This window comes from Chiloscyllium punctatum, chromosome 10 (assembly GCF_047496795.1).
Source record: "Chiloscyllium punctatum isolate Juve2018m chromosome 10, sChiPun1.3, whole genome shotgun sequence".
NCBI lineage: Eukaryota > Metazoa > Chordata > Chondrichthyes > Orectolobiformes > Hemiscylliidae > Chiloscyllium > Chiloscyllium punctatum.
In genome coordinates, this window is record NC_092748.1 from 57,308,345 (window position 1) to 57,335,899 (window position 27,555).

Below are 27,555 nucleotides of genomic sequence, written 5' to 3' on the forward strand. Positions count from 1 at the left end.
TGAAATGCCTGTTCAATATACCTTAAAGCAATTACATGAAAGGGTGAAAAGATGTTATTGTTATCGTTTTTTTGAGCATGCGTTAGCTTAGCCTCCCGCCCTTCACACGGAATGAAAGGACATTGAAGAAAAATGCAAAACAAACAGTTTGTTCATAACCCTTCCCCGACTTGCTTTTTTTTTGAGGGCCAAACGGCGGGAGCCTCGCAAACTGATACTCTACAATAAACCCATTGGAGTCTTCGAGCATCGATGCTCCGATCCTGTAGGAAACCCTTACAATTCAATTTGCGCTCGTTACAGGTTACTTCTCTGGCATCGACTGTATTTATAGGTAACTCAATACGGAAGAAATGGAGCGACGTGTGGCCCACAAAATTAGAAAAACAAATGTTCCTCGTCACATCATAAGTAAGTTTTAGTTTGGGTGCAAAAATTGAAAATCGACGACCAACCAAACTACTATCTGTGTAAACATGGAATTATTTCGAATCAAAACTTTGGGGGAGGGTAACTGGTAATAAACTTGATAGTGAAGGTGGGGGCGTAGGTCTTTATAGACCAAATAACGACCAAACTTAGCAGGTGAAATCAGAGAAAAAGAGCAGTTTCGTCTTCATAAATTTGAGAGCGGGTATTTGTATGTGTTGTTATTTCTTTTCAATCTGTTAATTTGCAAACGGATCGGGAGCTCCGTGTTCCCCTGTCTCCCCTCTCCTCCCCCGCGAGACTGGAGGGGCACAATGCCCACCCCCCCCCGCGCGAGACTGGAGGGGCACAATGCCCACCCCCGCGAGACTGGAGGGGCACAATGCCCACCCCCGCGAGACTGGAGGGGCACAATGCCCACCCCCGCGAGACTGGAGGGGCACAATGCCCACCCCCGCGAGACTGAAGGGGCACAATGCCCACCCCCCCCGCGCGAGACTGGAGGGGCACAATGCCCCCTCCCCGCGAGACTGGAGGAGCTCCTTGGATCGGGCGCGCGGCCGTTGCTGGCGCGCGCGGCCCGGCGGCCTCGAGAGCTGGTGGTGGTGGAAGAGGAGGAGGAGGCGGCGGGAGCGGTAATGGCGGTGGCCGGCTGTTACGGCGCTGGCACGGAAAGTGCCGAGTGACCTCCTCCCTCCCCGGCACTGGTACTCACTGACGGCGCCGTGGACTTGAGGGGAGGTAGTAGACTTCTGTTTTCCTTTAGAAGTTGTAAGAAGGTACTTTTCCTTCTTTTCTGAAGCGGCGGGGTGTAGCTCTTGGACAAAGTAAACTCTAGGGGCAAACCAGGTCTGGGCCGTGACCCGGGTGAACCAGCCCCTCTTCCCCCCCCCGGTGTTGGGTTTGGAGGGGGAGGGGGAGTTGTTGGCGGTTGGGGCTCAGTCTCATCGCTGGGCTGGGCTGGGCTGGGCTGGCCTGGACTCGGAGGGAGGCGCTGTCTCCTGTCGGGACAAGGCGCCGGGGAGTTGCGGAATGTCTACATGGATTCGGGCCGCCCTGCCCTAAACTTCTCCGTCTTTAGTTGTAATTCCTTGCCGACTTTCTTTCCCTTCTCAACTCTTGCTGCAGATGGAGAGTTTCGAGCTGCCAAAGTAACCGGCGTGACTCCGGCGGCTTCTCGTCCAGAAGTTGTTTCTTTGAACGCTTTTGTTTAGTGGCGAAGGAGCCGATGGTAACCTCCTGGGGACGTGCGCGCAGACTTTGCCATCGATTCCCAACATAACACAGTGTGGCCTAATGGTCGGACATTTGATCTAACATGATGAAAGCTGAAGGTAAAGGTGAGAGAACGTTCAGGAGCGCTTCGCCCCACAGGAATGCGTACAAGACGGATTTTCAGGCTTTGAGGTGCACTTTTGATGGAAGCAAACAGGAAACCGTTTCTAAAATGGGTGCCCAGAAAACAAGCCGAGAGACTGGGCACAGGGAAGAGATGAGAGGAAGGCATTTCGGTAATCGTGTGCATAAAATAAAAAGTATGCTGCTGCAAATGGGCAACACACCCGATGAAATCAACGAAGGCAGCAAGCCTGATTTGCATCCAGTTTCTCCGCAAAAACAATCAAGCGGAATTGTCTATAACAGTGCCCATAAGACATATCAAAAGACATCCAGTTCCGATAAAACGAATAGTGAAGATGGGGATTTGGACAAAACTAGCATGGCTGAAAAATTCTCAGAAACCAGAAGACTCTTTGAGCGTCAAATTGAGGAAAAAGTATTTGATAAAACCCCTCACAAAAACGATAACAAAGTTTCAGTAATAAGTGTTTCATCCGAGAGTAGAAAGAGCGGCTCTTCGTCTTCAGAAAGTGAAGGCAGAAAAGTTAAGAGCGACTCAAATCCCTCAGTTTCCAACAGCGATTTGAAAGATCGAAGTAATCTGAAAACCACTAGCGATTTAAAACAAAATCATCCTCGCTCATCTCTAAACGCTGGCCCAATTTCGAGACGATTAGAAAGCTTTCTAGCGGATAGTGACAGCGATGAAACAAACAAAGACACCAAAACAAAGACCTCTGCCACTGACTATCAGATTTCTGGAGGGCACCAAATGCCGCCCAGCAACACAGTGAATAGTAAAAGCACGTCCCCTGCAGGAGATGATGATGAATCATCTCGTTCGATTTCAATAGGTAGACCGAAAAGTAAAGATCAGAAAGAAGCAGAAATACCGACCTGTAGCAATAATTTAAGGACTTGTGAAAGTGATTACTGGGAACCAGATCAACGTAAAACAAAATCCCTTGGTCTCTCTGAATCGTCGTCCTCCCGTAAAACTGTTCCTGTGAGCAGCAGCGTCTTTAACAGCAATTTGGATCGCCATGTTTCAGATACGGGCGCAAATAAAATAGGAGTAGTTCGGGCAGAGTTGGTGGAAATTCAGAACGAATCTTCAGGAAGTGAAATTGAATTAGATAATGTTTTTATTGAGAGGGAGCTAGAGAAATCAGTGGAACCATTTGCTCCGAGTATTAGCCATGACATAGGACAGTCACATGAAACTTCTGTGAGCAAAGAACATGAAGACCAAATATTTGAAGAGATACTGAACAAATCAGATGACAGCGTCGGAGAAGAGGAAGATGAGGATATTGAGAACATTGAAGAGGAGGACAGAGTTAGTGGGAAGTTATTTGTTGGGTCAGAGGTTTGTGGAATAGAGAATGCTGCATTTGTGGATGATAAAGATACTGAAGATTCGTTACCAGAAGAAAACGAAAGCAAGTGTGAGGATGAGTATTTGTTTGAAGACACCAGCTATATCCTTGATGATGATTATGAGGAAATATCTGGACTTTCTGAGGAAGAGGAGCCAAACTTTCATAGAAAGGTTCACTTCTCTACATCTCCAATCAAGGTACATATCTTTTTTTTTGTTTTTTTAGTTAAAAACACAAGAGGAAGAAATATTTGTACTGGCAAACACCCTCTTCTTTTTGATCCCGATATTGCAGTCTAGAGATTAGTTTGATTCTAAAATAAAATCTTTTCTTTCAACTCCCAATTAAATTGAAATCCTGTTACTTCAATACAAACAAAATATTGAGAATGTTGGAAATCTGAAACAAAAATATAATGCTGAGTAACCCAACAAGTTTGACAGCATCTGTGGAGAGGCACAGAGCTAACATTTTCAAGTCTGGTGTGATTCTTAAGAAGTGATGGTGTTGGACTGAGGTGGACAAAGTCAGAAGTTTCACGACACCCGGTTCTAGTCCAACCGGTTTATTTAAAGTGACAAGCTTTTGAAACACAGCTCCTTCCTCAGGTGAAGTGGGGGGAAAGTACACAGAATATATAGACAGAATGTATATTCCATCTATATATTCTGTGCCTTTGTGCTTCTCTCACTTCACCTGACAAAGGAGCAGTGCTCCGAAAGCTTGTGATTTTAAATAAACTTGTTGGACTAGAACCTGGTGTCAAGATACTTCTGTCTCAGAAGTGAAGAAGAGTCTTAATGGACTTGAAATGTTAACTTTGTTTCTCTCTACACGCATTCTATTAGATCCGTTAACTGCAAGAAATCAATAGTGTTTAACAGTGAATAGAAAGTTTTATGGTTGGGTCAAAGGAGTGAAGGTCTACTTTTGATCCCAGATCTGATCTGTAGATACTCCAATGTCTACATGGTTCAGAGAGCAGCCAGTACTTCACAAGTTCAGTTCTCCTTTGCTGAGCTTTCCATTTTATTATGTGCAGTTTTGAGGGTTGGATTTTCATTCATTTTAACTAGACTGAGACGTCACAAACAAGGAGCAAGAGAAGGCCATTTGACCCTCAATCCTGCAGACCATTCAGTAAGATCATGGCTGATATTGAGTTGTGGCTGACTCCAAGTTCCTGCCTACCCCTTAACCATGCTTGAATCCCTTGTTAATCAAGAAACTATCTATCCCAGCCTTAAAAAATATTTGATGATTCTGGCTCAATTGCTTTGTGTGCATTTTTGATTTCAACATCAAATAACTGCTGGTGACTGTGGAGTTTACATGTGTGAAACTTAACAACTTCCAGTACTAATTGGGAATATCCTGAACTGTGATATTTGTCTTCCTTGTGCTGATGGTCATACAAAACTCTTTCCAGGTGTGAGAGACTGTCCATCTTTCATTGAAGATATTCCATGGAATAGAGCGATAGTGCAACATCATTGACATAGAGCAGCTCTCTGTTTTGTGATTGTATGTCGTAGAGACCTACAGCACAGAAACAGACCCTTCAGTCCAACTAATCAATGCTGACCAGGTTTCCCAAACTAAACTAGTCCCATTTGCCTGTGTTAGGCCCATATCCCTATAAACCTTTCCTATTCATATAGCTGTTCAAATGTTTTTTAAATGTTGTAACTGTACCTGCATCTACAACTTTCTTGGCAGTTAATTCTGCATATGCACCATCCCCGTTTGGAAAATGTTGCCCCTTGGGTCCCTTTTTAAATCATTCCCCTCTTACCTTAAACCTATCTCATCCAATGCTTTCAGTTTATCTATAGGCGTTGTCTGTTTGCATAACAGTAATGATAGAAAGATGTTTAGCTCTGTCTGCCTGAGATCCAAAACAAAACTCTTGCCATGTCTTCAAGGTTTGCATACAGATAAGTAGTTCAGGTGCCGGTTACCATGATTGTGGGTGTGTTTGCCGAGCTGGGAAGTTGATTTGCAGATGTTTCTTCCCCTATCTAGGTAACCTGTTCAGTTTGGAGCCTTCTGGCAAGCGCTGTGTTACTATGTATACTGTGATTTATTTGGTTTCTTTCTGATTGTCGGTTCCAGTTGTTCATTGTATTGGCTGGTATATTGGGTCCAGGTCTATGTATTTGTTGATGGAGTCCATGGGATAGTGCCATGCCTTTAAGAAATTCTCTGGCTGTCCTCTGTTTAGCTTGTCCTATGATCATTGTGTAATCCCAGTTGAATTTGTGCTCTATTTCATCTGTGTGTATAGTTGCTAGGGACATCTGGTTGTGACAGCCAGACTTCTCTGACCACAGGGATTCATGACAGCCCATAAACGGACAGCCACGCTCAGACAACAACTCACCAGAACAAAAGGCCCTATACCCATCATGTGCAAGACAAAAGTAATTTACAAGTTTCTATGCTAAGATTGCGCAAAACACTAGAGAGGACAAACCGGCAGATAACTAGCAATTTGCATCCATGAACACCAACTAGCCACTAAATACCACGACAAGCTGTCCCTAGTAGCTATACACACAGATGACAAGGACCACAAATCGACTGGGATGACACAATGATCAGAGGGCAGTCAGAGAATTTCAAAAGACATGGCACTTATTCACGGACTCCATCAACAAACACTTAGACCAAGACCCAATATACTGGCCACTACAACAAACAACCAGAACTGGCAACTGGAAGCAGCAGAAGCAGGACCAAATAAATCCCAGAAGACACAGTATCACACCACTTCACGGGAGGCTCCAAAGCACTGAAGATGTCACCTAGATAGGGGACAAAACATTTGCAAATCAACTTCCCAGCTCGGCGAACATAACTACAACCACGGCATCTGCCATGTCTATATACATTTTCTTGTTTGCAAGTTTTACTTGTCGATATGATTTTGAAATACAGTAGTTCAACCACATGATTACTTATGACTCAGTACCATCCAAATTAGTGAACTTTTGTGCATAGAATTTGAGTTTTGTAGATTTAAATTTTTAGCTAAATTGCACTGTCTTGTTTTTGTGAAGCCTTTTGCAGCAAAACCCTTTGAAATGAACTTCTGATCTGTTTACTAAGATGTCTGGCAGCATATGACCATCATTCATGTTTCCACTTCGAACATCTCCTTCAGAAGGAAAAAAAGGAAATAATTCACTCGTTTGGTGAATTCTGATTGCACCTTTTAGTAAGAATATTAGATAAATATTTATTTTGGTATGAAATATGATTACCCCGTGCATCATATATTGTAGGCTGCACATTTACCAAATAATGATGATGTTCAACAAACCATTTCTAAATTTTGTCAAATGTTTACTTCGTTTGGAGTATTCATTAATTACATCATTAGTCATCATAGAAAAATTTGAAAGTATGCATGACTATATCCTCAAAATAGCATTTTACGTATTTTCTGCCATTTCACCCCTCATTTTATATCATTACCAATTGAATAATTCTAGTGACACAATTTGAGAGATTATTCTTATAACTTAAAATTCCTTAAAAGACAACAGTTGAAAAATGCACAACTTAAACTTTTGTTCCAAAATTCCCATAAAATTGTGCAACCAGATGAAAATATTTTCCCGCATTATCATATGTCAGATGTTTTGTAAACAACTAAAGTGAAGGCAGGTATTTCTAACATTATGGCTTTGAAGCTTCATTCAATAGTTGACCTTTAAATAAAAATTACAGCTAACAATAAGGTTGGCAGTTAGATAAGTTATGGATAGGTGATATTTAACCCTCGAATATTTATATGAAGTGTTTATGATCTGTTAGCATGTTAATATGTTTAAAAATCAGTTGTTTTTTTTGAGTGAAATACGACCTTTTACAAAATGAAAGTTTCAGATTGAAAACTGGGGCTTTACCAACTCAATGAGACATTCACTGCAGGCTTATGTGTGTGTACAGGTATATTGAAAAAGGGCAATCAGTAAGATTCAGGGCATCTGTGACCAATGGACACTTCAAGACATGAAATAGTGACTATATTGAACTCCTGTTATATGAATCAAAGGACTGCTTTACTTAATGGTGCATGCCTCAGATTGAGGGATACATAGATACTGATATCTGTCCTGGTGACACTGAGTTAATCAATGCCAACTTTTTCAGTTCACTCCCGTTTTAAAAGTCTAGATTTGACTGGGTCATATTTCTTTCCACAAAGTGCTTGGGCGAGTTCGAATCACATTTATGCATTGGAGCCTGTTTAGTTTGCAGAAATTTCCAGAATCCATTCATAGCTTTGTATTGAAGTAAAGAGGACCCCCACACTCTAAGCATCTTTATTCAATTTTTCTTAATTACTTGAAAATAAATGCATTCCATTCTTTCAAACCATATCACACGAAAACATTAACTGCTCTGTTTTTATTCTGAGTTGTTCAGTTAAGCAAAATTTATAATGAAGATGTGTTCAGCAACAATGATTTGCTTAACTAGGAATTTAGATTTAAAATGATTTTAAAAATAATAGCATTTTCCTTTTTGAACTACTTTAAAGCTCGGGTTAATTTTGTCTATTGCCACCTCCTTATGACCCGTACCGAACTTTTCTGAACCAGAATTTTTCTTGATCTTCAACCATAGAATTCATCTCCCCAATGCTCCTGATTTCTAGAACCCTCCTTTCATTGTGCCCAATCAGATCTCAGAAGTTTGCTTTAACCACTTGCATCTTACATTCCTCAAGCATTCTCTTCTAATGATTTGCACAATACAAAGTTCTAAAATGATGTATTTCACTGTAAGATACCTAAACCAAACCAAAAAATTGACTTTATTTTTGCCAGAGCTCTGATCCAGAAGTGATAGAAGTGCAGTAGCCTAAGTATTTCCAGAGGAACCTCGATTATCTGAACGACACAGGCAGCGAGTATTTTGTTCGGATAATCGAATGTTGGATAACACAGTTTAGCCAAGCGTTGGGACCTTGCGATCTTGTTCAGATAATCTGAAATTCGGATAATTAAGGTTCCTCTGTATTCAGTTTCCTAAGATTCATCAGTAGAATTTACTTAATTCCCACACTTAGGAAGTATTTTTTTTGCTTCTAGCAATTTTGTCACTGTGTTTTAGCATTGTTAAAAAGTCTAGTGGACATATTTTAATATTATAATCATTTTTAAAATATAGATAATTATGATCCAGGGAGAGTTTTTTTAAAAACTAGTTTCAAACATGACCTATTGATTACAAAATTAATTTATTAAATCTAATTTGACTTTCATCAAAAGATAATGTCTTTGTTCATTTATTTTGTGCTATTGCAAACTTAGTTCAAGCTTTATTTGATGGAAATGAGTGTCACTGACAAGGCCAGCATTTTTTGCCAATGCCCAATTGCTCTTAAAGTCAAGTGTGATCCTATCATGAACCAAGGGAGAGGTCCAGGACTTTGATGTCACTGCACTAAAGGATTATTATTCCAAGTCAGAGTGGTGTTTAGCTTGCAGGGATACAGGTGTTCCTTTGTGTATGCTGGCCCACATCCTTCTAACTATTAGAATGTTTGAAAGGTATCTTTGAAGGAATCTTGGTGAGTTGTTGCAGTGCATTTTGTCAATAGGAATTAGATAATTTTGAGTAGGTTTCCAATTAACTTTTTAAATACAAGTATTCCATCCTTTACTTCAGAAAGGATGTATGCTAAGTGACTTCCATCATGGTCTACATCTTGCTGAAAAAAATGTCTTAATGATGTATGTAAGAAATATTCTTCGAGCTACCAATCCCCAGAACTTGTTAGCCATCTTGCGTCTCTCTCCTTGCTTCACACAAATAATATCTCATCCTTAACCTCCTAATTGTCTTCAAAAACTTATTGGGTTCACACGTTAATTGTCTGTTAAATATGTCACTAAAATGTAAACCTGGCAATTAACACATGCATGCTTTTAACAATTTGACATCGAATTGCTTTCTTTGGTTCACACTTGAAGAATGTAAGTGCTTCAGTCTCATTCCTGCATGTAGTCAATTATCAGAGGTTTTAAAATGTCATTTTTTTCTCTTTCTGTCTTAACTTCCTTTACTAATCCAATTTGTTGTTTTGTCTTTATTTCACATTTTGTATCTGAACTGGCTCGAATTCACCCCTCGTTATTCTGTTTCTTTCTCAATTCTTAAATTGCTGTTGTTCACCTCAGCATGCTTTTCGCAAGTCATGCCATTGATATATAGAGGAATGATGTTGAATATTAGAATTGTCCAATGTAGTCAAGTCACAGTTATATACTTTTTCTTTGGAGAGATAAAGAAAAATGTGTAACATGATGTTAATATTCCATTATTATATTTGTCTACAAAATATGGATGTCTGGCATCAGCAGTCCGGAGGAGTGTAAGAATGATGACAGACTATTCTGTGTGCTAATAGTTTCATTTGCAAGAGAACACCATTTTATAAATGAATAGGAAGGGAAATCAGGTACCACTTTCACTGTACATATGCAGTGATAAATATGAAACTTTTGAAGTAATACAAATTGTTTCAAAGTATGTTCAAAAGAAAGGATAGTGCAAAGTCATGGAGAGGCGATGGGATATGGATGAAGAGCATCTGGCATTTTGAGCATAATGTGTTTCCATATTTTGTAAAACAAATGAAATATTTTTGTCCTTGCCTTTTTCTTGTGGAAAAAGTACTTGTTTTTTTTATCCACCTAGTGTGCACATTTCATTGATCACACTACTGACATACTGTAAATTATAATGTACAAGTCTAACCCATTCTTTCAGCTTTTACAAATAGCTTTGTTTTGCACATACTCGATGTGTAAGTGGACCCTGCCAATTCATCCATTCCCTACTATACTTGCATTAATAGCCATCCTCAATTTTTCAACCCTCAGATGTACGTTTAACTTATGGATATAATGTAATGGAGGAGATGTGGTGGAGAGCATTGTGTTGTGAAGATGTGCAAGAGCCTGACAGATGTAGACATTTGATTTCGCTGCTCGTTGGATGCTGCCTGAACGGCTGTGCTCTTCCAGCACCACTAATCCAGTATTTGGTTTTCAGCATCTGCAGTCATTGATTTTACCATTCATGGTATATGATGAAGTGAACTAAACTTTCCTACAAAATAAATTAAGTTTGTAACTGGGTTCAGGATAAATGTCATGGAATTTGCTGCATTGTAGTGGTTATGTGTTACTTGTGCAAGGGAAAAGAAGGATCTACTTGGAAGAAGATGCCCAAGACCAAATGCACCATTAGAACACGGTCCAGCAATTGAGAAGCATGTACCAGAGTGGGTCTTTGCAAATTGTCAGTGCTTATATTATTGCTAGAATTGCAATACATACATAACACACTTAGGTGGGGAAAGTGAGAACTGCAAATGCTGGAGATCAGAGCTGAAAAATGTGTTGCTGGAAAAGTGCGGCAGGTCAGGCAGCATCAAAGGAACAGGAGAATTGACGTTTCGGGCATAAGCCCTTCTTCAGGAATGAGGAAGGTGTGCCAAGCAGGCTAAGATAAAAGGTAGGGAGGAGGGACTTGGGGGAGGGCGTTGGGAATGCGATAGGTGGAAGGAGGTTAAGGTGAGGGTGATAGGCCGGAGAGGTCGGGAAGAAGATTGCAGGTCAAGAAGGCGGTGCTGAGTCTGAGGGTTGGGACTGTGATAAGGTGGGGGGAGGGGAAATGAGAAAGCTGGAGAAATCTGCATTAATCCCTTGTGGTTGGAGGGTTCCTAGGCAGAGGATGAGGCGCTCTTCCTCTAGGCGTCGTGTTGCCATGATCTGGCGATGGAGGAGACCAAGGACCTGCATGTCCTTGGCGGAGTGGGAGGGGGAGTTAAAGTTCTGGATTAGTGGTGCTGGAAGAGCACAGCAGTTCAGGCAGCATTTGGGTAGCTTCAAAATCGACGTTTCGAGCAGGATGAAGGGCTTTTGCCCTTAACGTCGATTTCGAAGCTACTTGGATGCTGCCTGAACTGCTGTGCTCTTCCAGCACCACTAATCCAGAATCTGGTTTCCAGCATCTGCAGTCATTGTTTTTACCTCAGGGGAGTTAAGGTGTTCAGCCACGGGGTGGTTGGGTTGGTTGGTGCAGGTGTCCCAGTGGTGTTCTCTGAAATGTTCCGCAAGTAGGCGGCCTGTCTCCCCAATGTATAGGAGGCCACATCGGGTGCAGAGGATGCAGTAAATGATGTGTGTGGAGGTGCAGGTGAATTTGTGATGGATATGGAAGGATCCCTTGGAGCCTTGGAGGGATGTGCGGGCGCAAGTTTTGCATTTCTTGCGGTTGCAGGGGAAGGTGGCGGGAGTGGAGGTTGGGTTGGTGGTGGGGGTGTGTGGATCTGACGAGGGAGTTGCGGAGGGAGTGGTCTTTCCGGAATGCTGATAGGGGTAGGGAGGGAAATATATCCTTGGTGGTGGGGTCGGTTTGGAGGTGGCGGAAATGATGAAGGATGATACGATGTATCTGGAGTTTGGTGGGGTGGTAGGTGAGGACCAGTGGGGTTCTGTCCTGGTGGCAATTGGAGGGGTGGAGTTCAAGGGCAGAGGAGCGGGAAGTGGAGGAGATGTGGTGGAGAGCATCGTCAACCACGTCTGAGGGGAAATTGCGGTGAACAACCCAGATGGCCTCTTTCTTCAAAGACCGCATCTTTGTAAGTGTAAGTGTCCATTACATTTTTGGATGCTATTAGTGCACAAAGTGTCATCAATCTTTTAAAAATGTGGAATATCTATTTGAATAGGTGGAGAAGAAATTAATATTTCAATAGATAATGTTAAAACTGAAACACTACAACTGATCCAGTGTGAGATTGTTATGATGATGCCATAATCTAAGTTACTCAATGAACTTGCTGACCTCTGGAACAGAATGAACTTGACGTGTTCTAAAAATGTTTAATAGTGACTAAAGCTATCTTTGTCAAATTAATGCATTTAGTATACCATACCATATTAATCTGAATTACTGGGGATCTTATGTATTCTACATATTTCAAAATGGTGACCACTTCGATTCACATAAGCATTTTCTTAGCGTGTTTTGAGAAGATTTGTAGCTCAGGTTAAGCTGAGCTGCAAGGTTCATTTCCAGATGTTTCGTCACCTTACTAGGTAACATCTTCGTGGGCCTCAGACGAAGCACTGCTGATAATTCCTGGTTTCTATTTATATGTTTGGGTTTCTTTGGGTTGGTGATGTCATTTCCTGTGGTGAAGTCACTTCCAGTTCCTTTTCTCAAGGGGTGATTGGGGTCTAACTCGGTGTCTTTGTTGATAGAGTTCCGGTTGGAATGCCATGCTTCTAGGAATTCTCGTGCATGTCTTTGTTTGGCTTGTCCTAGGATGGATGTGTTGTCCCAGTCGAAATGATGTCCTTCCTCATCCGTATGTAAGGATAATAGTGAGAGAGGGTCATGTCTTTTTGTGGCTAGTTGGTGTTCATGTATCCTGGTGCCTAGGTTTCTGCCTGGTTGCTCAATGTAGTGTTTGTTACAGTCCTTGCACTGTATTTTGTAAATGAAATTAGTTTTGCTTGTTGACTGTATAGGGTCTTTCAAGTTCATTAGCTGCTGTTTTAGTGTGTTGGTGGGTATTTTTTTTTACATCCCAAAATTTGTTAGTTTTGAAACCTTTCCATCATGACAGTACTGCTGAGAGTCTTGATTTGGAGGTGCCTGTGTTGGCCTGGTGTGTACCAAGTTAAAAATCAGACAATACCAGGTTATAGTCCAATGGGTTTATTTGGAAGCACTAGCTTTTGGATTACTGATTGTTCATCAGGTGGTTGTGGACAACCATCTGATGAAAGAGCAGCGCTCCAAAATCTAGTGCTCACAAATAAACCTGTTGGACTATAACCTGGTGTTGTGTGATTTTTAACTGCTGAGAGTCAGTTACTTAGCATGAAGTATGACTGAAGATTTACTGTTTAAAAATGACATAGTCAGTTAATGGCAGTTTGAACCTGTATCTCCAGGTTAATTTAAAAGAAAATGCAACAAAAGCGTCTGTTCTTTGTTGGGCTTGCATTTTGATCTTTATGTGCATCAGTTTTTCCTTCTACAAGGGGTAGATAAATTTTTAAAAATACAGTAGAATCATAGAATAATCTAGCACAGAAAGAGACATTTTACCATCATAACCTGTGCTGCCTCTTTGAAAAGACTGAATAATCTGATTCTCTTGATCTAACTTGATAGCACTACTTGCTTATATTAGATCATTTGGTGATTGACCTTCAGGGGAGTTTAGCCATACTTGTATTTGGCTCTCTGTCTCTCGTTCTTCCCAGACCTCTCCTTTTAAATAAAGTGTTCTCTCCATGTTCAATAACATCTTTTGTGACATTGCTATCTTTTATAATCTTGAATGACTGACTTCATTGTATTCCTTGTAATCTGATGTCCTGTAGCATCTGTCCCTGAAATAAATGCTTCCCTCGAGCTGCTTGCTGTACTTTCACACTTTCAGTTGCCCAGTACTTGGCAATCTATTTGTCACAATACTTCTGAAGTAGTTTAGGGGCTTTGGTCATAGCTAAGTCACCTGGATGACTGGTTTGCGATACAGTGAAGGACTGTCCCCTCAATCTCTCCCCTTGCCTTGAGGTGTAATGACCTCTGGTTAATCCAGTCGTCTCTCTCTGTAATAAGAGAGCAGCCGTATGGTCCACTAGGACTAGAGGGACTTTTTATTCAGTCATGTCTACACCTATGTCTTCAATAAACTGTCTCCCCCTTTCTGGTTACTCTACCATCCTCCCCACCCTCAATTCTTTTGGCTTCTAGCTGATATTGCAAATTCTTGAAGTATGGGGCTTCAACATTTCTCAACACAAACTGGTTTAGTCCTCTGTCGCCATATCTAACTTTTCCACCTTCAGCATTCTTTCATGTGTCTTTTTCTTATCATTCAGTATTTTATGAATAAATTCCTTCTTATTTGTATGCTGCAAAATATTTATTTTTCAACGTTTTGAAATGCAAAACTGGAAATTGTTCACTAACCTCTTCTAATTTCTACAAAATTTAGCCTTGAATCCACAAAATGATGACTTCTCGTTTGATGTCATCTGTTCCTTTTTCAGAACTAGTGGTTCACATGACATACTAAGTCATTTACATTGGAGTCGCTATTTTAAAAAAATATATGTTTCTATAATTTTTTTTTGCTTTTTAAAAATATATTTAGTTGTCCTTCTTGATTTTGTATTATCATAGTTTAGTTTTATTTTGTCCTGTGAATACTATTTGTGCAGTTGATAGTTATAAAGTAATCTGTTTGAAAATGTAGTGTTGTTCAGTTCAGCCTGGAACAAGGAAGAGCTATAAGGCATGCTATCTTTAATGATCCTTACTGATCATTAATTTTGACAAAATGACAAACAGGCTTCCTTTAACCTTAAATGAGAGAATTTTTGATCTCGAATCAGTATTTAGAAGTATTTTTTTTTAAATACAAAGGAAGAAGGTTAGGACATGACTGAGAGTGTAGATTCTGTCAATTTAATGTTGGCATGAGATGCTGCAGTCAGAGTAAAACTTTAGCTGAATGAACGTTCAGGGAGTGAACACCCTAAAGCTAATAAATGCTGTTGATCATTGAAAGACCATGGCCCAAATCTTCTAGTCTCTGGGTTGTTGGAATCCACATGTGGGATGGGTGATCTGTGTAAGGACCCTGTTACATGGACCTATGTGGCAAAGTAACTGAAGTCTAAACTTCTGAAGGCAATTCCCCTGCTATCCAGGACGCTACACAAAAGTCTGATTATGAGCTAGAGTTGGAGACTTGGATCAGAATTGTGGTACTTAACCTGTATAGTTACATGTCATAGCGAGGATGCCATATACCTTTCAGAGACATGCTTCAACTCTCATAATCATATAATAGCTTCTATCCAAAGCTCTCCATATCTATCCCAAATGTGCCATTTGAATCATGCCATACTAATGAAAGCATACTACAATTTGCAGCCAAATACTTAGTGTTAACCTGGATACTAAGGTGCCTGTGACTGTATTTTACTAAGAGCCGTAGTAAACATCTGTTAAATCTGTCAGTGCCATGTTACTGAAATGGTATGTGTTCTTGCTTTAGAGTTCTCTGTGGATGCAAAGTTGTACATTTCTTTGTCTGCTAGGATCCAGGGCAAAATACACAGCATCTGTTTAGGAAAATTTTCACGTAGCCCATGTGCCAAGTATTACTGCTGCTTTAAATCAGACCCATTGTGTGTCACTTAATTTGTTTGGTACTTTGGGAAAAAGTTTTCTCTGCAAAGTGTAATAGAAACAAATATGAATTTGTGATTTGGTGTTCGAAATTATTATAGATACTTAGAAGTTTGCCATTTTATTTTTTAAACCTTTTCAACTATGATGGACCTGCGTCATCTTATACAAGGCACAGTTATCCTTCAAAGAACTTCAATTTGAATGAAGCTTGGCTTTCCATTGTAAATAGTACGTGCATCTACTGCTCATAGGATATAAAAGGCCATTGTTCAAATTAAGTCTCCATGGTTACTTTTTTAAAAATGCTGGGAGGATTTTATATCTGGGCCACACAAGCTGTAATAGTGCAATCAAATCATTGTAATAGCGCACATTATAATCAATCATTTGTAGTGATTTCCATGCACTGTACATTCCATGTTGTATAACTTTTGGAAGTCTAAGCTTTGTTCACTACATGTAATAATTACTGATCATTCAACACCTATGTGCTTTTTCTACTACAAAAAGTTGCCAACTGTTTATCCAAACAGAAGAACATATTTAAGGTCAGATGTATTGGCAGACAAGGATTGATTTAATAGTTTTTACTCATTGTTGCAAATTTTAATTAAGTTTTTATTATATGTGGAAAGAATTACCAAGGAAATGGTTCAGTCTACATTAATCAGTATTTTAATGTTTGCTTGTGAAGCATTTAGATCAAGAATCTTTCAGTAGTTACAATAAGTTTGTAATAATTCTGATTTTAATATTTAATGTGAATTATATTCTCCATTTGTATACAGAGGCTATACTGCAATTTTTTTAAGTGTTAAATTTAGATTTTTCTTTGTAACTTCCTCAAAAGTGAATGTTGATGGGGAAAGGAATAGTATGCCTAGAGATTTGCAGATTCTAGGGATCTAAAAGTAAAGCAGGAAATGTTAAAAATTCAATGCAGGCTATTCAGTATCTCCTTTGACCTTGATATTGTGACAATGCTGTGATTTTAAGATGTTATTGTGTCTGGTGTTTTTTTGAGAGAGTTTAAAAAGAAGTGAAGAGCTGCTAGTTGGAAAGCCAGTAAAGTAAACAGCTTTTCAGGTCTTGGACTTATTTTAAAGTTGGAATGATAGAAACATCCTGGATGGGTATGGCCAGCTCTCTCAGACCAGGATTTTTTTTTAGTTTTTAGGTTTAGATTTAAGCAGTTGTTGTTGGAGTCTCAACAGGGCAGAAGCTGCTATAGTTTTGAAAGAATAGAAGCTTTTTTTTTGTCTCCCTCTCTGTTACAGCCAAAAGCTCGAGGTTCTCTGTTTGCTGCGGGAGTTGCCTGTGAGACATTCTGTTTTCTGAGTTTACGTTTTAGCTAAGGGGGTTTTTCTGGCATGTTACTTACATTGGAACAGTTAATGATCATTACTGTATCTATTATTCTGTTAAGTTTTCCAGTAGAATTAAGTCAATCAAAGTTATATTTTTACTATCGTGTTTGAATAAATTGTGTTTTGCTTAATGTCGGTTAGTTTGACCAATTGAATTGCATCTGGAACACACACCTGATATTTACTTTTAAAATAAGTAAAGGTTAGGGTCTAGGCTGCCTGGTTAGAATGTTTTTAGAGGGTCTGGTCTAGTCCATAACAATATTTCTGTTGGCTAATGGATGGCAGTTGCTATTCACTTCACTGATAACTGCCCACAAAGTTTTGGTGGACTTCAAGATACTCATTCGGTGTGTGTTTCAGCACAGCATTGTCAGCAGCAGATATGTGCCATTTTAGATAGGAGAAGAAACAAGAAGACAATTCAGCTGATCCATTTGACGAATACTCAGAGTCATGCATTTAGGTGATGGGCATAAAGTGAAATAAATGTTGCTGTCTGTGGATGGGGTTAAAAGAGATTTGCTAGGAATGTGTTAATGGCTGCCTTAACTAGTTCTCCTTCTGAATGATAGCGATGAACCTTTATTCACGGTTTGATTCAATAAGTCCAACAATGTGGAAACACATTTATGATATTCTGTTAACCTTGTTTTTTTCGCTCCATTGTGCTCTCGACTTTGCTCTAAACTTAGTTTTATTTTGGAGTATCAATTGTAAGTTTAGTGAAATGAAACTTGCATAAACTATGCCACATAAAAAAAGAGCAATTATCAAAAGCAACAAATGACTTGAATAGTAAAATAGAGAAGAAGCTGTCTGAAGCCATGGATACTTGCAAATGACCAATTACGGAAAACCCTCAACGTACCATACTCTGTTATAACTTAAATTATGGGACATAGCCTGTTGTAAAGCTGCTTGATCTGGAACTTTCTCTAGTACTTTTCTTTGGAATTCCCTTCCTCAAAAGGCAGTGAATTCAGAATCTTTAAATACTTTTAAGGTTGAGGTGGATAGATTATTAATATGCAGGAATTTAGAGTTAGGATTAAAATTGGATCAGCCGTGATTTTATTGAATGGTGGATCAGGCTCGAATGCCAACCTTTATTCCTTATATTTATTTACGGTGTGTCACCAAATTCTTGGGTCTGTTTATTCAGGCCAGTTTTGTGAATGAGACTTTCTTCACTTCACGTAAATGAAGATGTGATGTGATATCATTTCCTTGGAGGATTGCAGGACACTTGCAAGAATGGACAGGTATCTGTAATTTACAGCCTTCAATGTACTTTTCTCACCCCGCCCCCTTTATGCTCTACCCATAACATTCAAACTTTCAAAGCCGTCTAGGAAAGTACACCTCACTTGTTTACAGCTGGTTCTGCTATAAATGCGGTAGTTCTTTTCTCATGCAATCCTGTATCATAAAATCAGGTAATAGCACCATTTAAACTAACGGGGCTGGAATCGTGTTATAACCAATACACACTTTAAAAGTCCGCACTTTAGCAACACTGTCCCCAATTCGTGAATCGCATTATGGCAAATTTGTATTAATGAAACGTGCGCTATAGCAGAACGACCTGTACTTCCAAAGATGTTCTGAATGGCCAAGTCTTGAATCGCCTGACCATCAAAGATCTGTTTGGAAGGTGTGTTTGGCAATGAGACTTTACTTAATTTGACTTTGTTTTTGAATCTAAATAATTTGACATCTGACATAAAAGCAGAATGTGGTGAAGGCACTCAGCAAGTCTGGCAGCACCTGTGGAGAGAGAAACCAAGTTCATGGTTCAAGTCCAATGACCTAGAGTCATACAGCATGGAAGCAGACCCTTTGGTCCAACTAATCCATGCTGACCATGTTCTCAAACTAAACTAGTCCCACTTTCCTGCATTTGGACTGTATCACTCCAAACCTTTCTAATTCACGTCCAAATGTCTTTTAAATATTGTAACTCTTCTTGCATCTACCGCTTCCTTTGGCAGTTCATTCCACTCATGAACCATTTCTGTGTTTTTTAAAAAAACAAAATTGCCCTTGGTGTTCTTTTTAAAATCTGTTTCCTCTCACCTTAAAAATATGCCCCAAGTCAAGACCCACCCATGCAACATTCAAAAATACAAAGAACAAAGTAGTTAAAGATTCTGAATCCACTGCCTTTTGAGGAAGGAAATTCTAAACATAGATGGGAAAAGACCCTTGCTATTCACCTAATCCATACCCTCAACATCCAATGCTCAAATGAAAAAGTCCCAGCCTATATAAATACTTGTTAAAATTCAAACCCTCCAGTCTGGCAACATCCTGATAAATCTTTTCTGAATTCTGTCCAATTTAATAATATTGTTCCATAAGAGAGCTGCCAGAATTGCACACAGTACTCCAGAAAAGGCCTCACCAACGTCCTGTACAATCTTAATATATCATTCCAATTCTTATGCTCAAGGGTCTGAGCAACGAAGGCAAGTGTGCTAAATATCTCCTTAACTACCCTGTCTACCTGTGACACATATTTCAAAGAATTATGTACCTGAACCCTGAGGTGTCTCTGTTCTAAACACTACCCAGGGCCCGAGCATTAATTCTATGAGTCCTGCCTTGTTTGTTTTACCAAATGCAATACCTTGCAGTCTTCCAAATTAAAGTTCATCTGCCACTCAGCCCATTGACCCAATTGATCAATATTTGTATGTAATCTTAGATAACCTTCTTCACTGTCCACTACTTTGGAACAGATTTGGAAGAAGAGCTATTGGACTTGAAATATTAACTCGCCTTTCTCACGGCTTACTGAAGTCCATATAGATCGCATCTACTGCTCTGCTTTCATAAATCCCCTTTGTTACTTCTTCAAAAAACTCAGTCAAGTTAGTGAGACATGATTTCCCACGCACAATGCCATGTTGACTATCCCTAATCAGTTCTTGCCTTTCCAAATACTTGTACATCCTGTCCCTCAGGATTCCCTTCAACAGCTTGCCCACCACCGACGTCAGACTCACTGGTCTATAGTTCTCTGGCTTGCCCTTACTGCCTTCTTAAACAGTGGCACCACGTTAGCCAACCTCCAGTCTTTCGGCACCTCACCTGTGACTATCGATGATACAAATATTTCAGCAAGAGGCCCAGCAATCACTTCCTGAGCTTCCCACAGAGTTCTAGGGTGCACCTGATCATGTCCTGGGGATTTATCACTTTTATGCGTTTTAAGACATCCAGCACTTCCTCCTCATTTTTCAAGATTTCCATCTATTTTCCTACATTGGGAATCCCTTATTGGGATTGTATTTTCAAATTCCTAATAGTCAGAGGGAAATCGAGAAATAAATTTGTAAGGAGATCTCAGTTATCTGTAAGAATAATAGGGTGGTTATGGTAGGGGATTTTAACTTTCCAAACATAGACTGGGACTGCCATAGTGTTCAGGGTTTAGATGGACAGGAATTTGTTAAGTGTGTACAAGAAAATTTTCTGATTAAGTATATGGATGTACCTACGAGAGAAGGTGCAAAACTTGACCTACTCTTGGGAAATAAGTTGAGGCAGGTGAGGAGTGGGGGAGCGCTTTGGGGCCAGCAACCATAATTCTATTAGTTTTAAAATAGTGAAGGAAAAGGATAGATCAGATCTAAAAGTTGAAGTTCTAAATTGGCGAAAAGCCAATTTTGACATTATTAGGCAAGTGCTTTCAAAAGCTGTTTGGGGGTAAATGTTCGCAGGTAAAGAGATGGCTGGAAAATGGAAAGCCTTCAGAACTGAGATAACGAGAGTCCAGAGACAGTATATTCCTGTTAGGATGAAAGGAAAGGCTGGTAGGTGTAGGGAATTGTTCTCTTGAATTTCACCATTAGATTAAGCTTAATCCAATTGGGCATGTACAACAACATAACTGTGAATCCACTCCTTTCATGCCCAGTTGTTTACACTAACATTTTTTGACCTTGCTTACTATTTGACTGGCTGACATCAAATTTCAAAGGTGATGCATGCATGTTCCTGGGTTCAGGCTAATCTATAAGCATTCTTTTGTCAATTTGTTTGATTATAGATCGCTATGATGCAGTAAACCTGTGATCAAGTTCTGCTGGGAAATCCTGGTGTTCTGTCATAAATCAAAGTTGTTTCTCTTTATAAACCTGGAACACTGTCCATGAGATGAAACACCAGCTAGGTGACAGACATGCAAAACACCTAGGCTGTGTCTGCAAAAATGATGCTGAGCTTCCAGTTGTCTGCCTCTTCAAGATACCATTGTGTTCCCTGGCCAAAATTTCTGTCGCAGGTCTGTTGCAGTTTTCTAGCAAACTTCAGTGCAAGTTTGAAGAACTACATCTCCTTTTCCAATTGGGAACCTTGCAGCTCTCCATCAAGTGCAATAACTTCAGATCCTGAATCATCTTTCCGTGTTTTTTTTATCCACCCCACCCCTACTCTTGTTACCGTATTGATTGTTTTTAGCACAGCAAACCCATTTTCTCATTCTTATTGCCTCTTATTTCGCTTTTTCTTTGTTCGGCCTGCTATCCATTATCTCTTCGTTTACCTAGCCATTTCATAACTATCTCTCCTCTCTCTGGGTCCCATTTCCATCTGTCTACTCACATAGCCTTCCCCCAACCCCTCAATTCAGTTTCAGTATAAATACCAATTTTTCCTAGCTTCTAACAATTCTGATGAAAGATCACTGTACTTGAAATATTAACTCTGTTTACTCCCACGAATGCTGCCAGACCTGCTGAATTTCGTCAGCAATTGCAGTTTCTATTTCCTTTGTTGAAACTCTCAGTTACAAACTCAATGATTTACAAACTCAATCATTGAGTTTTTGGAGCCATATCTAAATTGCAATGCTTGTAAATCATAAAAAAATTGCAGAACAGAAAAACTGATTCAACATATCCTCTACCATGTTGTTCTTATTGACAAATGTTCGTTTTATCTTTCAATCAGCTATGGTGTGCCAATTTTTACCTGCAGACAGTGTCCATCATGCAAAAAATTCATTCCTATGAGGTGTTTCAGTGTATAGGCAATGCATCCCTCACCATGTTGAATATTGATGTTTGACAACATACACTTTCCTGCAATAGATGTTTTTTAGAATATGTCCCCTTGTTCTGTGTATTTTCTCTGTACACATTCTTCATGAATAAGTTATCCTTCTAAATATGGGATACCGCAACTGTTTATGTTCAGTGAATGTAAGAATACAAGGTCTTATTTTAGCTAATTGCTCCATGCTGTCTAAAAGGTCAGTTATACTGCTGAATGTGACAAACATTAAATTCTTTATAACCATATGTCACAATCACTGGGTGTGCCTAACTCATGGGCAGTGAATTGAACTACATATTATTATAGATCATATTGATCCCTTTTAATTTGTACTAATTTACATTGAAGCAGACCAGCAGTCAAACTCTTGTTTAAGCAATTTAAATGTTAATTTATTATAAGTTATCACTGAAGTTTTCTCAAGGCTGAAGACATGAACTTTTATTAATAAAAGAAATTGCAGATAAGGTAGAAGAATGCTTATCAGAAGAAACTCTCATGAAGTCTCTATGGTATATTTTTGGAGCCCGGTGCTTGAGTTCCATGGGGCTGATGCAAACAGGTGAACACTTAAAATGGGCCCAACAGCTGTTATAGCTTGTATTGTTGAGGAGGTGGTTTGTTTTCTCTTGTGTGGGTGGATTCCTCAAATTAACAAATTTTGTGAGGGTGAGAAAGACCCTTGTTCTTCATAGTCCTGTGATTTTGGCATTTTGTGCCTGATTTTATTCTGACAGAATTGTACTTGTTTACTGTATATCTTCATCCCCTTTGTCCTTGGTCAAAACAGCCTGAGGATGGTTTCTCAAAGCCTTTGTGCATTGGAGTTCTGCACCTCAGGTTATTTGTACAATAATTTTAATAAAGTTTCCAGTGATGCTGAGTTACCTTTTTCAGTTGGGGGCTGATAGTTCAGTTGGGACTTGACTCAGCATTGGATTTTAGCTAAGGCTTTTCAATGTTAAATCAATTTGAATAATTCCCATTTTGAGGCACGAAGCACAGGTTTATACCTTAGAAGGGCCTGTTGTGTTGGCCAGAACTAGGTGCACTTTTTGTAATTTAGGTTGAGGCACCACAGTGCACAGAATTGTTATGACTCCAAAGGATTCAATATGCCTGTACCAGTTCCTCAAATGAGTATTATTATCTAGTGCAAATCTCCTCCATTTTTCCCATTCCCTTGCATACTGCTTCTATCCAAATAGTCATCCAACTGATCCCAAATGCCTCATCTGCCTTCTTCACGTTTCCAGATAGTGCATTCCATATCCTAATTACTTGCTGTATGAAAAGATTTTTTCCTCAAATCACAATTGCTTCTTTTGCACATAGGTTTAAAACAATGTCCTCTTGTACTTGTTCTTTTAGGGTTTGGGTAGTTCCTCCCTATTTGTTCTATCAACCCATTCATAATTTTGAAAACCTCTATCAATCTCCTCTTGGCTTGTCTCTCCAAGAAAAAGCAGTCTCAACTTCTTCAATTAATCCTCACAGCTGAAGTTTCTGATTCCTGGAACCATTTTTGTGAATTGTTTCTGTACTTTCTCCAATGCATTTACGTCCTTCCTATAATATAGCACCTACAGCTGCACATAAGTACAACTTCACCATCTAGCCCTTGTACTCCATGCCCCAAAGACATAGAACTTTGTATGCTTTATTATTTTCTCTCTCCAACTGCCCTGCCACTTTCAGTGATCTGTTGAATGTGTATGCCCAGATCTTTCTGCTTTTACATTTACTTTAGTTTTACCCTTACTCTGTTAACTTTCCACGTTCTTCCTACCAAAGTGCATCACCATCTACCTCTGTGCATTGAACCACATCTGCCACATATCTACCCACTCCACCAACTTCTCAATATCCTTTTGGAGTTGCACATTGTCCTCTCAGTTTACAATTTTTTCAAATTTCAAACTAAGTTTAATAGACTTTAAGACAGTCTAGTATGGAACACAGAAATTGCTGGAAAAACTTAACAGATCTGGCAGCATCTGTAGAGAGAAAGCAGAGTTAATGTTTTAGGTCCAGTGACCCTTCAGAAGGGCTCAGGGTTCTGAAGAAGGGTCACTGGATTCGAAACATTCATTCTGCTTTCTCTCCATTGATGCTGCCAGACCTGCTGAGTTTTTTCAGCAATTTCTGTTTGTGTTTCTGATTTCCAGCATCCACCATTCTTTAGATTTTTGTTCAGTAATAAATATGGCCTCTTGTGGCCTCCATCTTGAAAATGGTTTTATAAACAATTTCCGATGTAGAGATGTTTAAAGCAGAAATGTGCTGACAATCTTCTGTTCCCAGCTGATGTTATTAATGGACAAGTCTGATCTCAGACTGAAATCTGACTTAATGGATCATGCTTCGTTTTGATAACTCCGTGGTCTTTCACTGAAATGTAAGCACACAATTTTGCAGATTTGGTTTTAATAAATTGCAAAGTTATTGAAACATAGAATAGATCAAACTATTTACATATAATACACCTTTAAAGATTAAGAAACATGGTAGAAATAATCCCATTACTCCCAAAACACTCCTTTACATATCCTTAAAATGACCCTTGTATAGCATTCCCACCAGATGAAAAATGTCTCTTAATACCTCGATGGGCTTAACCCATCTCTGACTTGAACTCCTAGTCTGCAGCTAGTATCCTAGATCCTAGCCAATATCCTTGCATGTAAAAGTTTTTCCTTAAATCTGAACCCTCTGGTCCTCCATTCTTCGACCAATCGGCATATCTAATTTCTTCCTAACTGTTTCATCACAAAGGAAAACAGTTTTAGTTTTTCCAAACTAACTGCATAATTAACTCCTTATCTCTGGGATGATTCTAGTGACTTTTACTGACCTCTCCGAATTGCCTTCAAAAGCTTACTAAAGCATCATGCCCAGAACTGGATGCAATATTCCAGTTAAGCTGAACCAGTGTTTACACAGGTTTAACGTAATTTTTTATTATAATATAGGGTAACTTAATTTGTCCACAAAGTTCCATAATCCTAATTTCCTTGTCTGATCAAAAACCGACCAATCTCAATTTTGTAGTTTTGAAAGAAGCTCCAAACCTCTACTACCTTTTTGAGTAAAGAAGCACTTGATAACAATCCATCTGATAAGCAGCACTTTAAGTTTTCATCCTTTTCTCCTGATCCCATTCTCTGATTAATTTTCAGTCCTATATATCTAACTCCCCATGCAATTTGTTAAAGACAAGATGCTGACACATTTTGAAATGAAGTCAAAAGAGAACTGAAGAGCATAAGAATAGGTTCTGACCAAAAAAAACTGGGGAGAATGCTGTTGCTATTCTTGGAGATTATGCTATAACTTTTTATTTTCATGTCGGGACATATACCAGGGCTGGTTTCATGCCTATTCTGAAGGTAAGTACTTCTGTCAGGACAGTATTACCTTTGTCATGAAAGGGTGTCTCTTAACTCAGTGGTGAGGATGCTACTGTCAGTGCTACCGCTGAATCACAACTGATGCTCAGTGTACAATAACTTTTTCTGTTGTTGAAACTGCTGTGAATAATGTAGAGTTACCTGTTATAACAACACATCAATCTATATGTTAGCACAGTTAATGCTTCCTGTGTCTCTGTACATTGTTTACTTGGACTTTATTGTATGCAAAGTGGTTAATTATCTATAATATGGAAGCAGATATGGCGTTTAAGAGACTTTTAAGTAAGCACATGAAAATGCAGGGAATGGAGGGATGTGAACCAAGGGATGGTAGAAGGGATTAGTTTAATTTGATGTCATGTTTGGCACAACATTCTGGGCCAAAGGGCCTGTTCCTTGTGCTGGACAGTTCTAGGTTCTAATGTAAGGGATTGTCCCCTATTTTGACCACTTATCCTGTATATTCAAAAGGTCCCTACTTCAGTGGTTACCAGTGGGCACCCCAAGTCCCACCTTTTATTGTTGTCATCACACCTCTTGACAGTCACTTTGTCATTGTCAGCCAAAATGCTCCTTCTCTTTTAGGTGTTGATTCTGCTGGTTGACATTTCATCTGGATTCAAAACCCAGCACTTTGGAAGCATTTCAAATTTCAGTGCAAGTTGGGACTAAATCTTGGTGATTGGACATAAGGGAGTTGAAGTATTGCATAGATTACAAATATGTGTTGTAGTTACCGATCAGATGAAATGTTACATCAACATTCCAACTGACTGTTCAGGTGGATGAAATGGATCCCATTGGCATTATTTTGAAGAAAAACAAGACAGTTGTCCCTGATGACTTGGCCAGTTACTCTTCATCACAAAAACAGATTATCTGACCTTTTATCAGATCATTGGTCACACTCAAAAAATGTCAGTAGAATACAGATAGTAATACCAAAGCACAAAGAGGAACAATTTATATTTCATTCTCCAAGTTTCTTTGCTTTCCTTCCTTAATGAGACTTAAATTCATGATTTGGTTCTCGTTATTGATTCCACAACTTACCATACTGAATACTTGGACCAATTTGTGCTTTCTGCCAATGATTTTTTAAAAAATGTTTCCTCTGACCATTTACTGTTTAAATAAAGGGTAATGATAATAGGCTATGGACCAAACGTAGATAAATGAGATTAGTGTTGTTTGGTTTTTGTTGGTCAGCATATACATGGTGGACTGAAGGGCCTGTTTCTAGGTTGTATGATTATATAAAGATTTGCTTTCAAAAAAGGTAAAACTGCTTTCAAAATGTCTAAAGTCAAAGTGATTAATTTCCAATTTTAATAATGAACACAATAATCTGACTAATGAGGAAATTTCACCATAACTTGTGTTCAAATACTCAATTATGCCATAGGAATATATAATGAAGCATGTTAAGCTATACATGCAGGGAGAGTATCTGATTTGTTTGTTCAATTATTTTTCAAATCAGGAATTATTTGGATTTATTTTATAGGGATGGCAGAAAGCACAAACAGCTGAGTGTGTGCTTATTTTTGTAGTTCATTCTCTTTCGGTGTATAAGACACAGGAAAACAAAAATCCTTCCTTCTTAATGCTTTTGATTCATAATATCTGCATCAGCCAGCTATTGGAGCATTAAATCCAGCTGCTATGTGGTTGCATCACATTCTAGATGCTTTATATTTTAAATCCTTGTTGGGTAATCCCTGTAAAGCAAAATCACTGGCTTGGTAACATTAAAAGAAATACATTAGATATATAATATTAAATACTCCTTGGAGAAAGTGATCTATGTCTACTCCCTCTACAATAATTAATAGGGCGCTTGTGTCCTGCTTCTGAACTTATGGCAATGTTTGATCAGCTATGAAGAAATACATAACAATCTGACAAGATTATATTTGATTCCTTTTTTTGTTCCAGAAGCGCACAAGCGTGACCCTTGCATTTCAGTTGGCAAGGTTCAAGTTGGAAACTGAATGGCATACCATTGTGTTTTCCAGATTACTGTCAGTACAAGTTGATACTCAGCCATACCGGCAGGATTTCCTTGAATTAAAATGCAAATAAAGAGTGACTATATAATGCAGCAGGTCTGATGCTACTATATTGTAACTCTTGCCAATAAATAATATATAGTTTAGAATGTAGTTAATATTTAACATAATAGGCGAAGTAGGAGTGGGCCATTTAGTTCCTAGACTACTCCATCATTCAAAAAAAATTGTTGGCCTATAAACTCAACTTCACTATGCTGACTGATCCCCATTTCCCTCGATTGCTCAAAAACTG

The 27,555-nt window shown here is 39.1% G+C and overlaps 1 protein-coding gene across 3 annotated transcripts in view; it reads left to right on the forward strand.

Annotated features, from left to right (window-relative positions):
* The first annotated feature begins 210 nt into the window (after positions 1-210).
* Positions 211-27,555, forward strand: part of ppp1r9ala (protein phosphatase 1 regulatory subunit 9A-like A) — a 119,090-nt gene continuing 91,745 nt past the window's right edge. Inside the window, exons 1-2 of one of the 3 annotated variants that reach the window (XM_072579237.1) lie at positions 211-411; positions 1,558-3,349. In XM_072579237.1, the coding sequence (XP_072435338.1) occupies positions 1,748-3,349 (1,602 nt within the window). In that variant the 5' untranslated portion in view covers positions 211-411; positions 1,558-1,747. Of the gene's footprint in view, positions 412-1,012; positions 1,209-1,557; positions 3,350-27,555 lie in introns of those variants that run through there. The other 2 variants (XM_072579236.1, XM_072579235.1) reach the window with 2 other exon arrangements.